The 13,806-nt window shown below is 43.0% G+C and overlaps 1 protein-coding gene across 6 annotated transcripts in view; it reads right to left on the bottom strand.

Annotated features, from left to right (window-relative positions):
* The window catches only part of LOC115257156 (uncharacterized), a 771,557-nt gene that overhangs the window by 144,453 nt on the left and 613,298 nt on the right, over nucleotides 1-13,806 (bottom strand). For all 6 annotated transcript variants that reach the window (XR_009996344.1, XM_062846034.1, XM_062846035.1 and 3 more), the window contains 4 exons: nucleotides 13,380-13,525; nucleotides 13,057-13,207; nucleotides 12,765-12,895; nucleotides 1,041-1,200 (listed from right to left, as the gene is read on the bottom strand). Coding sequence is in view for 5 of the 6 variants with exons in the window: in XM_062846034.1 (XP_062702018.1) it covers nucleotides 1,041-1,200; nucleotides 12,765-12,895; nucleotides 13,057-13,207; nucleotides 13,380-13,525 (588 nt within the window). In the remaining variant the exon portion in view is untranslated. The remainder of the gene's footprint in view (nucleotides 1-1,040; nucleotides 1,201-12,764; nucleotides 12,896-13,056; nucleotides 13,208-13,379; nucleotides 13,526-13,806) is intronic.

The following is a 13,806-nucleotide window of genomic DNA, read 5'->3' as shown; positions in this document are numbered from 1 at the left end:
CGTCCGAGTACTAATCTGTTCGATCTTGATGGCGAGCGCCTCGCCATTCGCGTGCTTGGCATCTACACGCTCTCACGTCTCCTAGGTTTGGTGTCCCTACGCATGTGCACATTCAGCGGTTTCTTTTTCTCCTTTTCCGCTTAACTACCTATGGTCCAATGGGGGTCCTCCCCCTGAGGGCCTAACAATGGTCACAACCCCCTACACCCTTTAACGGACCAGCCTTTTCAGGCCCACCTTTCCCAGCTTTCCGGGACGCCTGGATGGGGTCCGACTTGACGGCTGACTCACACGCCGCACTCTTTGGACTACCTGCGAGAGCGAAGGCCTCCGTTGGGTAGACTTCGGTACCTTTGCCTTCACAAGTTCTGCCGCTGCCGCGGTTTTCATGGGTTTCCAATGGACTTGCTTGGCTGCCGCCATTGACTTTCGAAGTATCAGCAGAGCCTGCTTGAAGTCCTTGCTGATGTTGAACTTCGAGGACGCAAAGTCCATGATGGATTCAAGCAGTGAGCTTACGTCGATTCTTGTTGATGTTCCTCATCAACCAAGCCCCGTCCAGTATCTCACCCGGCAAACTAGTAGTTGATACACCCACGTTATGGGCTCCGTTAAATATCGTTTTGAACCCTCAGCCCGAGTCGCCTGGGACTTTGGGATGGGATTCCCGATTTGTTTTTTTTTTTACCCCCTTAACAGGTGGGTCTGGGGTTAGCAGTTCTATTCTTAGCCGGTAATAACACGGCTATAGCGCCCCATCCTATGGAAGTGTATGAATCACTCCAAAAATATTCTGAGAACTTCAGATCTACATGTGGGGAATATTCACCACATTACACTCACGCAAATGTCATATCTGCTTAACAGAGAACGTCGCATAATCCACAATGGTTTACTACATAACAAAGATAGCCCTAAAAATACCTTGAAAATCTTTCAACAGCTGTTTTCACATTTAAGCCACAATGTACTTGGATTTAGAGCGTTCCGGATATAAAACAAATAAGAGCGAAAAAAGTGTATGGCCAAGTAGTACTTACAGTGGATCTTCAGCTCCGTTGGCTCGCTCTGGGTCTCGCCTCGGTCGTTGGCAGCGGAACAAGCATACATGCCAGAATGGTATCGTCCGACCCGTTGCAACACCAGGGAACGCGTCGAAATAATCACCCCCGATGTCACATTCTGTGTCACTGGTAAACCCTTTCATTAGTTGATTCCAGCAGCATGCAGCAAGAGTCACGGGGTCGAGCGATTTTTTTTTGTGTACGGGCGGAGAGTATGTGCACCAGTCGTTGTCATTATTTTCAAGAGGTTTTTTGTAGCATCAAAGAGCCGTTGAACACAATTTTCCCAGTTACGATTACACGGTTTCGCATCCGTGGGACAAGTTGTTGGAGGAGTACAATTTTTCACCCCCACAAGAATGCGTTTTGTGTGATACCGTCGGTGAATGGATTCAGCCAGCGTTGGGTAGTTGGAGTTAATCCAGCGAGGTATTGTTGAGTAGCGTCCAGATGCAGATTCGAAGGAAGAAATGAAATGAAAGCAGAAAAATTAATTACTAAAGTGTAGTGCATTTTGTGGGATAGTTATTTGAAAAACCAATAATACCGAGGGTGCCAAGGTTCAACTAGTGATACCTTTCGCATATTTTAGGAATTAAAAATAATCAATTGGGAAACAAAATGTGTAATCATTGTCTATGAATGTTTCTTGTGCACTGAATATGCTGTTTAAGACATCATCCCAGAAGCAAAATTATTTAAATTTAACATACGATAATACAAATTTCACTACCATCAAAACTATAACAGTTGAGTCATTTGAAACGTGGTGCAAATTCAAATCATTCAATTAATAAGTTTGGTAATTTGCGCATATGCCCGTTTTTCTCATCTAAAATCTATGCTTATCTGTTATCGCCCCCTCTGAAAACCACTTCAAAAATCTATCAGAACTTTTTAGTTTTTTTTTCTAATTTATTTTCAAAGGTGTTTTTTGATTCCAATTTATATTTAAATTTCATTACCCCAGTGAACGGGGACTTCCTGGGAGCCAACTAATCTTCCGGAACCCGATGCATGAAGCAATCCTGATACGAAGGTAGGTACGTGTAGGAGGTATAAATAAAACATTGCTGAGATTTTATTCACTCGACACTGACTGGGTGTAGTGTGCTAACTGTCGCTGTAGATCGTACGGAAATACATTAAAGGTAAGCTCCTGACCTGATGGTATGTGGGAGCGCAAGCAAAGACGCTTGTTGGCCAACAAAAGGCCAAAGTATTATGTGCTCATGACACATGGGAGCACACCTTTCTGTGTTGACTGGTTCGTACGGATCAGTCGTAGATTTTTATTCCAAGCCCAAATAAATATTTATTATAGAGAACATCTCATGACAACGGATGGGGGATCCAGTGCTACAAATGCGGGGGCGAGAGATCGTTACAGCAACCCAGCGGAATGTACACACACTCCTAGGATACCGTTTTATGAAATAATAGCTATTTTTAATGGCACATAGTTTTTTTTTCAAGTGGTGTAAATACAAATTCTAATAAATAGTTATTTGTGCAATTAGTTTTGATTAGATAACTTTGTCGGCACAAGTTGTACAATATACATTTATGACCCAAAGATCCCAAATGGACGTGCCGTTAGAACCGGCCTTATGATATCTGTACATTTATCCAACGTGGTTTGTCGAATGCGGAAGCAATAGGATTTCTTAAAGAGTAGCATACGCAATTTCATGGAAAACTCCTGAGATGCCTCTAAGAACTTCTGGTAACCTCTGGTACTTCTGGTGCATACTGAAATGCCCCTGAAACCCCCTAAAATGCTCTTGAAACCTACTGGAACTCCCTTGGAACCCACAGAGATCCCCTGAGATCATCTGGAATGCCATTGAGACAATCTTAAACGTTCCCGAAGTCTTCTGATACCCCCTGAAATGCCTCTTAAATGTCCTGGGCGCTGCTGGTCCTATTCAGAAATTCTATACATCCGGAAGCAACTCTGTTCAAGCGACATGGCACGGCTTCCAAAAAGTCACATCCCAGCTAGGAGTGCCTCGGGAACATGTGGAACGATGCCAGTAAGTTCCTGATTATGGTATACTGGTCATGTTTTGTAATTGGTAACTGATATTGAACACGCTTAGGTAACTATGCACAAGTGAGCTGATGGCGATGATATTATATCCTAGTAAGGTCGGGTGACCCTGACTTTAAACGGCGGATGGGCTTATGTCGACGCATTCTTCCGTCTTATAAAACTGTGACGTGGCCTTAAAGTACGTTCCTGATCTGTGCCCAGCTTAGGCAACTAACTGGGAGGAAGTAGGTTCACATTAACACTCCTGATTAGCGCTGATCCGGATCTGAGCCCAGTCCTTATAAAGGCCTGGGCCAACCCTCGGGAAGCCTTCCTGGTTGAATAGATCACCACCAGGATATTTGGTGACTACTTCATGTGCAGGGACGGATAACGGCTCTCAGGGGGGCCAACATACATGATTTTGAAATCCAGCAACAACAACAACGTGATCGAGTGTTGAATAACAGAGGGAACGACGTTGAACCCGTTCGCTCGTGGAGGTTTGGCGAGATCACTACAAGCAGCTGATGCACCCACCAGCGAGCAGACGGCAGGATAATTCAACAAATGGAGCAATAGGCAGCGCAGTGCCGGCCAAGAAAGCACGAGTAAACATGCTACCAAGCTGGCTGAACAACGCGCAAGGGACAGGGAAACCAAGCCGCAGGACACCAACCCTAGGAGGAACGGTGGTCAACCGGACCAAGGGAAAGTGAACGCTTGGATTACTATCGGAAAGAAGAAAAGGGTGAGAAATGTCAAGTCAGCCCGCAAACATGAGCGAAGCGTTGCGCTGGTCTTCTAATCCGAGGCAGACACGTACGCAGAGGTGCTGAGGGCCATGCGAGTTGAAAATCATCTCTCAACGCTCGCCAGGGAGTGCAATTCGGCACCAAAATTCCTGATTTGCACGGCGAACAAAGGTCACACGACGGGTGGGCCTAACAATCCAGGCACGCATGGAGGTCGAAGTAACAGACTATGATGCACCCCCCGATAACGGGAACTGGGTAGCGGATAAGGCCAAGCTAGCGGCGATCTATACAACCGGTCGTTCCTCGAAAGGAAATGATTTCCAGGTCGCACGATAAGGTAAGGTAATGATTGAGTCCTGTTATCATCGGCGGAGATTTCAACGCCTCGGCGATCGACCCAAGCAACATGGTTGTCATATAAGAGTTGAGACAGCGTAAGTCTTGATTGTATATAAGTTGTTTTGATGATGTAATTCTAACACAATGCAACAATAACGTCGAATTAGCTTTTATACAACCGCTGTCGTAACTCCTATATAACATGTGTGTTGCTAGGGAAGTGGGGTAGCCACTTGACTAACGCAATAGGCTGGGCATTACTCGAAGCCATGGCTCCACTGCCCAAACACATAGTCGACGTAACCACCATTGACAAAGTCAGCATGGACTTATCCACCGATGAACCGAATTCATCGCGGTCCGAGAATTTTGACACAAGAACGTGGCCATTCCCAATCAGAATCGTTCAATTCTAATTGGAAAGACCCCGCTCTAGTGTCAAAATTCTCGGGCCGCGATGAATTCGGTTCATCGGTGGATAAGTCCATACACAAGATAATAGCGAACACAGATACACATTGGTGACTACTATTTTCCAACCCTTAGGAAGCATCCATTAAGTACGTCACGCTAAAATTGGGAATTTTAGACCCCCCTCCCCCGCTTCGTACGGGTTTTTCCTATACTTAATACATTGCTTGTCACACTTTCACAAACCCCCCCTCCCCCTAGGACCGTGACGTACTTAATGGATGGCTCCAGTTAGATCTAGATCCTCTCCTCTCCTCTTCTTGGCGTAACGTCCTCACTGGGACAAAGCCTGCTTCTCAGCTTAGTGTTCTATGAGCACTTCCACAGTTATTAACTGAGAGCTTCCTCTGCCAATGACCATTTTGCATGCGTATATCGTGTGGCAGGCACGAAGATACTCTATGCCCAAGGAAGTCAAGGAAATTTCCTTCACGAAAAGATCCTGGACCGACCGGGAATCGAACCCGTCACCCTCAGCATGGTCATGCTGAATACCCGTGCGTTTACCGCCTCGGCTATATGGGCCCTTAGATCTAGATCTAGATGTCAACGTCGAAAAAATCTTAAATTTTGTATTGCGGAGATTCCACCTGTTTAGACTCCTGCGCGAAAATTAGTTACGTGAATTTTTCTTGCGTGGGCCCACAGATATAAAACCAGACCGCGTTCTGGTGAATATTTTACGCTGTGTTGTTAGGTACAAATTTGGTGATAGTTTTGCATTGTAAACAAACATTTATAACGCACCTACGCTGAAAAATACATGATTAGGCTGTATTTGCGTCGGAATCTATAAATCTTCACAGCTGGTAATATTGTGAATTGTTTAAATTTGAAACCTGTGTTGAAAACAACACTGGCGCTTACGTCAACTATGCGAATATGGACAATCGACTAAACGTGGGTGTCGTGAACGGTGGTGAAAAATTCACCTACAGCAGGAACGGTGCAGAGTATATTATTGACGTCACTTTCTGGAGCCCGGGTCTAAACCCTAGCTCAGACTGAAGGACGATCTGCGGACCCTTCGCAGAGTTAGGAGCTGGAGACACGCAGTCATGGACCTAGCAGAATGGAGACGACTCCTATGTACAGCAGAGGTCACTCAGACCGGTAGTCTGACCGGTATGGTAAGGTAAGACTGGAGGGTCGACGATGTGTACACGCACAATGAACACCTGGCGGTATGAAATAGGGTGGAACATGGAGGAAGGAGGTCACAGCCGAAGGTCATTGACAGTCATCGGGGATGGCTGACCTCGCGCTTCGATAGGGCGGCATTTGTCGAACGACTGCTTATCGGGGTAATACCGATGATCTGTCCAGTGAAGATCTAGTCAGAGCTCTAAACCGTGCGTGCGACTCCGCAATGCCAAGACACTCCCTACCCAGAAATGGACGAAAACCGGTATACTGGTGGTGTTCAGAAACCGCAGAATTCCGATCGCCCTGCCTATGAGCTAGAAGAAGGATGCGAAAAGCTCGCATCGATAAGGATAGAGCTGAACGAGGGCGGCCAAACTGACACTGAACAAAGAGATTGAGAAACGAAAACGAGCGTGCATCTAAAAGCTGTGTGCACGGGCCTGCCAATACGACCCCCCTAGAGAGATACCTACAGAGTAGTCATGCCCAAAACGAATGGAGCGTCAGCACCACTAGAACATTCACCCAAGATGCTGCAGAGGATCGTGGAAACGTTGTTCCCGTGCCACGATACGAGACCATGAGCTACCGCCTCCCTTGGACGAACCGACCAAGGAGTGGTAGCCCCAGTGACGAGCGATGAGCTCATCGTAATAACGAAGTCACTGAAGTTGCATAAGGCTGTGGGTCCGGACAGTAGCCGTCAAGACGGCCAACAAGGCATGCCCTGGTATGTTCATAACGGCTATGCAGATGAGCCTAGACAGAGACGAATTTCCGGAGAGGTGGAAAACGCAAAAAATCGTTCTATTGCCCTAATACCCAGCTACCCGTCGGCATACAGACATATCTGTCTTCTGGACACCCCGGGAAACTATTGGAACGAATCATTCTGTCGAGGCTGATGGTCTATGCCGAGTAACCAGACGGCTCTGGGCTCTCGGATAACCAATTTGGCTTCCGGAAAGGTCGATCAACGGTGGACGCTATTAAGGCCGCAACAGATGGGGCCAAAATAGCGCTCCAGAGAAAGCGAAGGGAGATCCGCTACTGCGCGATCGTCACGCTGGATGTGAAGAATGCGTTCAGCAACGACAGCTAAGCCACCATTGAATGCGTCATTCACCACCTAGGAATCTCGGATAGCTAGTGTCGGATACTGGAGAGTTACTAGCAGAATAGGGTGCTACTCCACAACACTAAGGAGGGTGAAAAGAGTCACAACATCACCGCGGGAGTATCACAAGGGTCACTTGGGCCCGGTACTATAGAACGCGGCGTACGATGGTGTATTGAGGCTCAAACTTTCACCGGGCGTAAAACTGGTCGGCTTTGCCGATGACATTACCTTCACGGTATACGGCGAGTGTGCTTGCACTCGCACACCACAATACGGAGGTGGTGGTGGTGAACAACCGCAAGTCTGAACAACACGCGGTAGTCACCACAGGTGGGTGCATGATCAACTCCAAACGCACGCCCTCACCCCCCCTCCCCTCTCCATTCAGGAGCTTCAGCCCAACGTGTGGTCTAAGTACCGTGGTTTCGGGTGAAATTGATCACTTTTCGCAGTTTTTTGCGTCTAATTTTTGAATGTTTGTTGATATGGTTAAATTCAATGCTTTAAAACAAGTACGACCATGGTTTTCATCAGTCAACGAGGTTAAAACTTTTACAGCAAATCATTGTATTATAATAAATATCATTTTAAATAAAAAATCAAAAAAATTACTTTCGAGGTGAAATTAATCAGTCAGTAATATGCCTTTGTAAGTGCTGAAAATTATTTTTCCAACTGAATTAGCCACCCCAGAATGCGAAAAGCTATGCAAAACTGTTACGAGTTTAGTAAATTTTTAATAATTTAAGTTTAAAGTTTAATAAATCAAATGAAAACGCCTAAAAGTATGCAATTTTCTCACTAATTATGTGTACCAATGTTGTACTTCCGAATAAAAATCAATTTTATGCATAAATTACAATATTTATAGAACTTGTGATGACGGAACCGTGTTTAGCGAATACTTGGCAGCTATAAACATTCATTCGAATATACATTACATGTGCGATACAACTACGGTAACACAAGTTTGGAAGTGTCTATGAAAATCGCTTAACACGCAATTTCGGAAAATATTGAATTTAATACCGAAATATGTAACTAATTGGTTGTACAACATGTTATCTCATCATTCAATAGCCTTTGAGCAAGGTGATGGCCATTTTCCACAAATTGTATTAAGTTTAAAACGTTATTTTTAACAAATAAAAATGGACCTCTCGTCGATCAATTTCACCCCACTGATCAATTTCACCCGAAATCACGGTACTAGCCAGGACCCATGATTCCATAGGAGAGAGGACAACTTAAGGCAGTAGCTGGTGGAACGCTTACCAATAGAGACTTACTTGCTCATGTACGGTCACCTTGAAGTCATCCCTAACGAGCACCGTACCGCGAAGGTAAGGTAGACAGAGAAAAAGGTTTTAGTGCAGTGGTCACCAAACTGCGGCCCGCGGGCCGCATGCGGCCCTCGACCAGGTTTTGTGCGGTCCGCGAACTGATTCTGAAATGCATTAGGAAGTGGCCCACTCATAGATTCCAGAATGAAAATCAGAAATTTTACCATATTTTAAAACTTTCATGAGATTGAATATTAATTACTGAAATTTTGCCAATGTCATGGAAAGTTTTTAAAGAAATAAGATTAAGTTCTACTAAGTGTAAAAGACTACATTTTCGAATTTTGTTCCGAAAATTTCCAAAACTGTTGTTAACCTTCGAGCGGTCGCGCTGTTGTATTTTGTTGTACATTACGCTGTTGTATTTTGTTGTACATTAAAAAATCTCGCTTTTTGTACTCCGCATTAGCGTGGTGCGCAAATATGTAATTGGCTCAGGATAAATATAACAAGTTCTCTGTCATGGATTTTCGACTTGTGGCAGAACCCGTCATTAGTAATTAGTTCAATTTCTCGAAAATAAAATTCGAATAATTCCCATTTTGTTTTTTTTTTATCGGCAAAAAGATATAGTCAGCACTTTTACCAGAAAAATTCAATAAAAAAAATACAGAATTTTTGCCTACAACTTCTTTTAAAGTGTTGCCTAAACTTTCGAAATTTCGCTAAAAGCTTTAGGGGGGGTATGATACTCTTCATTCCCCTAGCAATACTTTTGGGAGTTTCTCTTAAAATATCTATTCTAAATCGGCTACGAATACTTGCAGAATTTGCTCAGAAAATCATGTCTGCAGGTTTTTCTTCATTGACTTCCTAAGAAATTACGGAAGAAAAACTTAAAAAAAATATCAATAATTCCAACAATAACCCCGAAAACCCTGAAATTTCTGCAAATCATTCTGAAATTTCTCAAAATCCACGAGAAGTCCCAAATAACATCATAAATCTTGGAAATTGTTGAAAATAAACTCTTTAATGACTTGCGGCCCGCAGTCTTTTTTCAAAATTCAATTTTGACCCGCATAGACAGTTAGGCTGAGGATCACTGCATTAGTGGGTCGATCCCCACATAACCCGAGGAACCACCTCTTGGGTATCTGATTTGACAGATTTCTTCTTTCTTAAAAAAAAAATACCACAGGATAAATGTCATGGTCGCATTTATTCACCTCAAGCTCGTTGAGCGATCTCTTAGACTTGACGAATTTGAGCCAAAATTTCTTGGTGGCTTCTAGGTCACAAAAGAAACAATTAATTTTCCCAAATGGAGGAGATCGTGCCTCTGGCGCCGACCCACTTAATGGTCATATAAAGTTGAGCCTCCCTAAACACTGCTCACCAGATTTTTTTTTCTCAAGCACGAACCACCCTTGTACTAGTTTATCAGAGGACACACTATTCCCTCGCATATGAATCATTGCACATTCTATTATGAACTGATGGAAGCAATGCAAAAACTCTGCAATAGGGTAGGTAATCATGAATTGAACCAAAATGCGGTTTTCTGAAGCATCTGGAATTTTGACTGATTTTTTCACCCACATGGAAATAATTTACTACGGTGAAGTCTCAGGTATATGAAAGACACAGGTATTAGCTTTTCGTAAAGTGTTAAAAAGTTTACATTTGCACCACATTTCATTGAAAAATTCAAGTATTTGTCAATAATGATTTTAATCTTAATTTGAACCATCGTAATCATAATTTGAACCAATTTTAATCTAGATTTGAACTACTGGCGGCAGCAGCTCGAGCTATTTCCACAACAGCCAAGTTCATGCTAAACAACTAAAAATCACATGGATCTGCTAGTTCTCATAACTATGTTTCATTAGGCAGTAGAATTTCAACTCACAATGTTCGGAATTCTTCAGGAATTTGGAAACAAAATTTGGAATTTTTCATCTTCCAAGAGTAAACAAAGCAGACACTAGCGCAGTCTACAGGCCAACACTAGAAGCTCGACCCCTCTCACTAGTTCAAATCTAGATTACAAATGGTTCAATTCAAGATAAGATTCTCCAAGTAATAATTACGTAAATTTGATAATTTTATGACAAATAATGTGGAATATTATTCGGTTAGTCGATTCTACGATGAATTTGCTTTCAATTAACGTATTCACTTATTGCGTGTGATACAATGCGTGAGCTGTACGAGTGCACCGAAAATGTGCTTCCTCTGGGGGGAAATGGGTGAAATTGCAGTGATTTTTCAATTTCTTATTTTCAATGAAAAAAACGCTTCATTCAATGCTTTTAAAGTCAACTAGCTGTCTCCGGCAAACTTTGTCTTGCCTACTGCGTTTTTTGACGTTTCAAGTCTTTAGCCAAGCGCCCAAGTCCCCGTTCAAAATGTATGAAAACCCGATTCTCAAAAACTCGCAATTTTCCCATGTTTTTGGCCTCATAAACCTTCCTTGAGTGAAAACTAACAAAACAAAACTTAGACGACCCAAATCGGACCATCCGTTTGCAAGTTATGCGCGGTCCCACGTATGCCACTGCATTTTTATATATATAGATTCTACCAGGTTATATTACGAGAATCCATTTACCAACCTTTTTGGGACAAGATTTGCCCAAAAAGTGTATCATTTTAATGAATTTCGAAATGGTTCAAATTAAGATTACAATTTGACTAGTCCAAAGCTTGATTTCTTACCCTATTAACTGCGTAGAACATTCCTGGTACATGCATGTGCTGCCAGCAGTTCTCGTCCGAAGGATAAGAAATCATCTGAATGTATTCCACTCAGGATGGGCATAATAAATTCATACAACAAAATTAAATTCATCTCTTTCGTGAAACAATTCGAAAACAATATGTTCCGGCAGCCGGCACGTGAGGCATGAGCTATTCTTCTTGCTTTAAAATTTTCCCAGCCAGGAAATAGAGCGAACAAAGCTGTATCAGCTGTACCCCGCAACTACCTAGATCAGGGTTTGAATCATTTAGCCATACGCCTCCAGAGCCCAGGTTGAACGCCAGGACGAGGACGGCGAGGATAAAATCTCTTTAAAACATCGGGTGCCCAGGCTAAAGAATCTCGGTCCCGCACGGTATAGGTAGCATGGGAAGGAAACATATTAAAATCCCATTAAATTCACATCGAGAAAATATGATGCCATTATATTCCGTGGAGCAATTTATCTCTCTTAAGCTGATTTCATTCAATTTCGCATTCATCCCTCCGTGGCGCGTGATGACGAGCAGCAGAACGACACGACGATGATGTCGCAGACAACGGTGACGATTTCTTCCTTGTCGACTTTGAGGGGAAAATATCGTACACGTCCCTTCTTCGCCTCTTTTGGGTAGCGGCTCTTTCGCGACGAGCTGTGTTCCCTAAACTTAGTTATAAATGGAAATCTTAACACCGCTCAGCTGCTGCCAAGAAAAGCTGTTGGCGGGAATAGTGGCAATGCAGGGCCGTCCTTGGCTGAAAATGTAAGAAAATGTGGTGCCGGGAAAGTAATGTTGTTTTCAGGCAGGGTGCCGCAGGAAATAAAGAATTTATAATTATTTATTTTCAATTTGCTTTGATTTATTTTGCCCTACTCCAAGTACATGGTGATTTGTTGCATCTTCTTCCATCACAGTCTCCCTAGAATACCACAGTTAACGGAAACGCAAATCGACAACTGGCTTACCATGAATCTTATATAAATTCTGACTACATACTGTCCCCATAAGTTCTATCACGGATAATGCACGACTGTCGGGAGATCAGTCACAACCAAGGACGGGAGCCTCTTGACGAAAGGACGCGAGGTGATTGAAAAGTGGAAGCTACGTTGGGAAGAACGTAGGCATGGAAGACCTAATCAACGTTGGATACTACTATTTCAGTGCAGCAGAAGACGCATCATGATCATAAAACAGTTCTCCAAAAATGCTCTTGTATTTTATTAAAAATGTTAATCTGACCCTGATTCAAGCCTGTTTAAACATTTAAGCAGACTCATCACAAAACCTCTGTTGTTGGTTGGCTAGAGGCAGACACTAGTACCTAATGAAATGCCCGAACAGAATTGCATTGCTTGTAAAACATTAATAAAATTATGACTGTTACTATTTATCGGGGATTTTGTAATGCTTGCAACATAATCATCAAACTCATACCTTTCCGCTATAAGCATGGAGCTCAGGGGCAACCACCCTAGCGTGTTTTCAATCAATTTTTCGTAGATACATAAAACATTAATAAAAAATATTTACTATTAGACTTAAAAAGTTTTTACTCGGGATCGATCTTGGCCTTTCTCTCGTGCCCCCAACACTATGTCTGATGGAAAACACGAAACGGGCAAGGAAAATTAAATGAATTATCTCGTCTACTGCTCCACATTTTCTCGTTACGTTCACTTAATCTACGTCAGGACGCGTCAAAGTCGGCACTACGAGCCACACAAAAAAAAATAAACCAAGAGAGGACGATGAAACTGACCATGCTCCCACGACCCGGGACCCGGGATGCATACTTACATCGTGAGACCATGTAATGCGGTGTTCCCTCGGATTTGCCTTAATGTGACACTCGAAGTAGACGTCATCGCCCTCCTTGATGTCTTCCGCATTCAGCGTGGATCCGAGCTTTAGTGTCACTTGCGGTGGATCTGAGGGAGGAGAAAGGGAAATTTCATTCAGTAGAGGGTCTCTTTGCAAATTATGATGAAATAAAAGAACGTGCTTGCTGGCACAATCCGATGGCGATGTTTGAATATATAGTGTACCTATATCGAATTTAGGCTATTAATTCAATTCGGCCAATACTTACACATGACATTCATGATGACAGAGTCCTCCAGCACAAAACTCTGTAGCCTGGGATTGGAACCTTCACATTTAAGGATAGTTCCATCGTCTTCTGGTTTCGGTCGAAATGTGAGGACAGACGTTACCACTGAGTTGTTGGTGAGGGTTTTATTCTGCAAAATAGTTCAGAATCATTGAACGCTAACCAGAATTAGTAGTAGTAAAGCCATGTTCTTGTGGTTAAATGGACAAGGAGTCAATAAACCTGGGTAAGTTACTTTGATTTTATCTATCTTATATAAAAAGAGACATGCTTGAAATTCGGAAGAGTACTTGAGCACTTACATATCCTTTCGAGAAGACACGGTTGTTTTGCATCCACCTAATCTCGGTATCCGGCACTGATCCTTCTACATCACAGGATAAGCTGTACTCTTGGTCTGCTATTAATTGTTTGGGTTTGAACGACAGAGACGTTGAAACTGGTTTTACTGTGGATTGTGTACAAGAGATAAACAAGAAAACAGAAATCAGTCCATGTGGCAGTAGTCGAGCTGGGACTATACATGATGAAGGGAAAACTGAAAACCTAGTACCATAAAGGGATTTGTCCAGTATTTGTTTTATTGATTTTTAGTCATTGCTGAAGTGCACCTACAGTGTAGTATATTCAATATGCAAGAGGGATGATTCTGGGAAGGCGTTGTAAATATGTGTAGCCTTACGACTAGCTTCTCAATCACGCTTCCATTGATAGGGAAATAGTGCTAGG

Source organism: Aedes albopictus, chromosome 1 (assembly GCF_035046485.1).
Source record: "Aedes albopictus strain Foshan chromosome 1, AalbF5, whole genome shotgun sequence".
NCBI classification, from domain to species: Eukaryota; Metazoa; Arthropoda; class Insecta; order Diptera; family Culicidae; genus Aedes; species Aedes albopictus.
The sequence above is the reverse complement of the archived record's forward strand: the minus strand, read 5'-3'. Positions and strand labels throughout refer to the sequence as shown.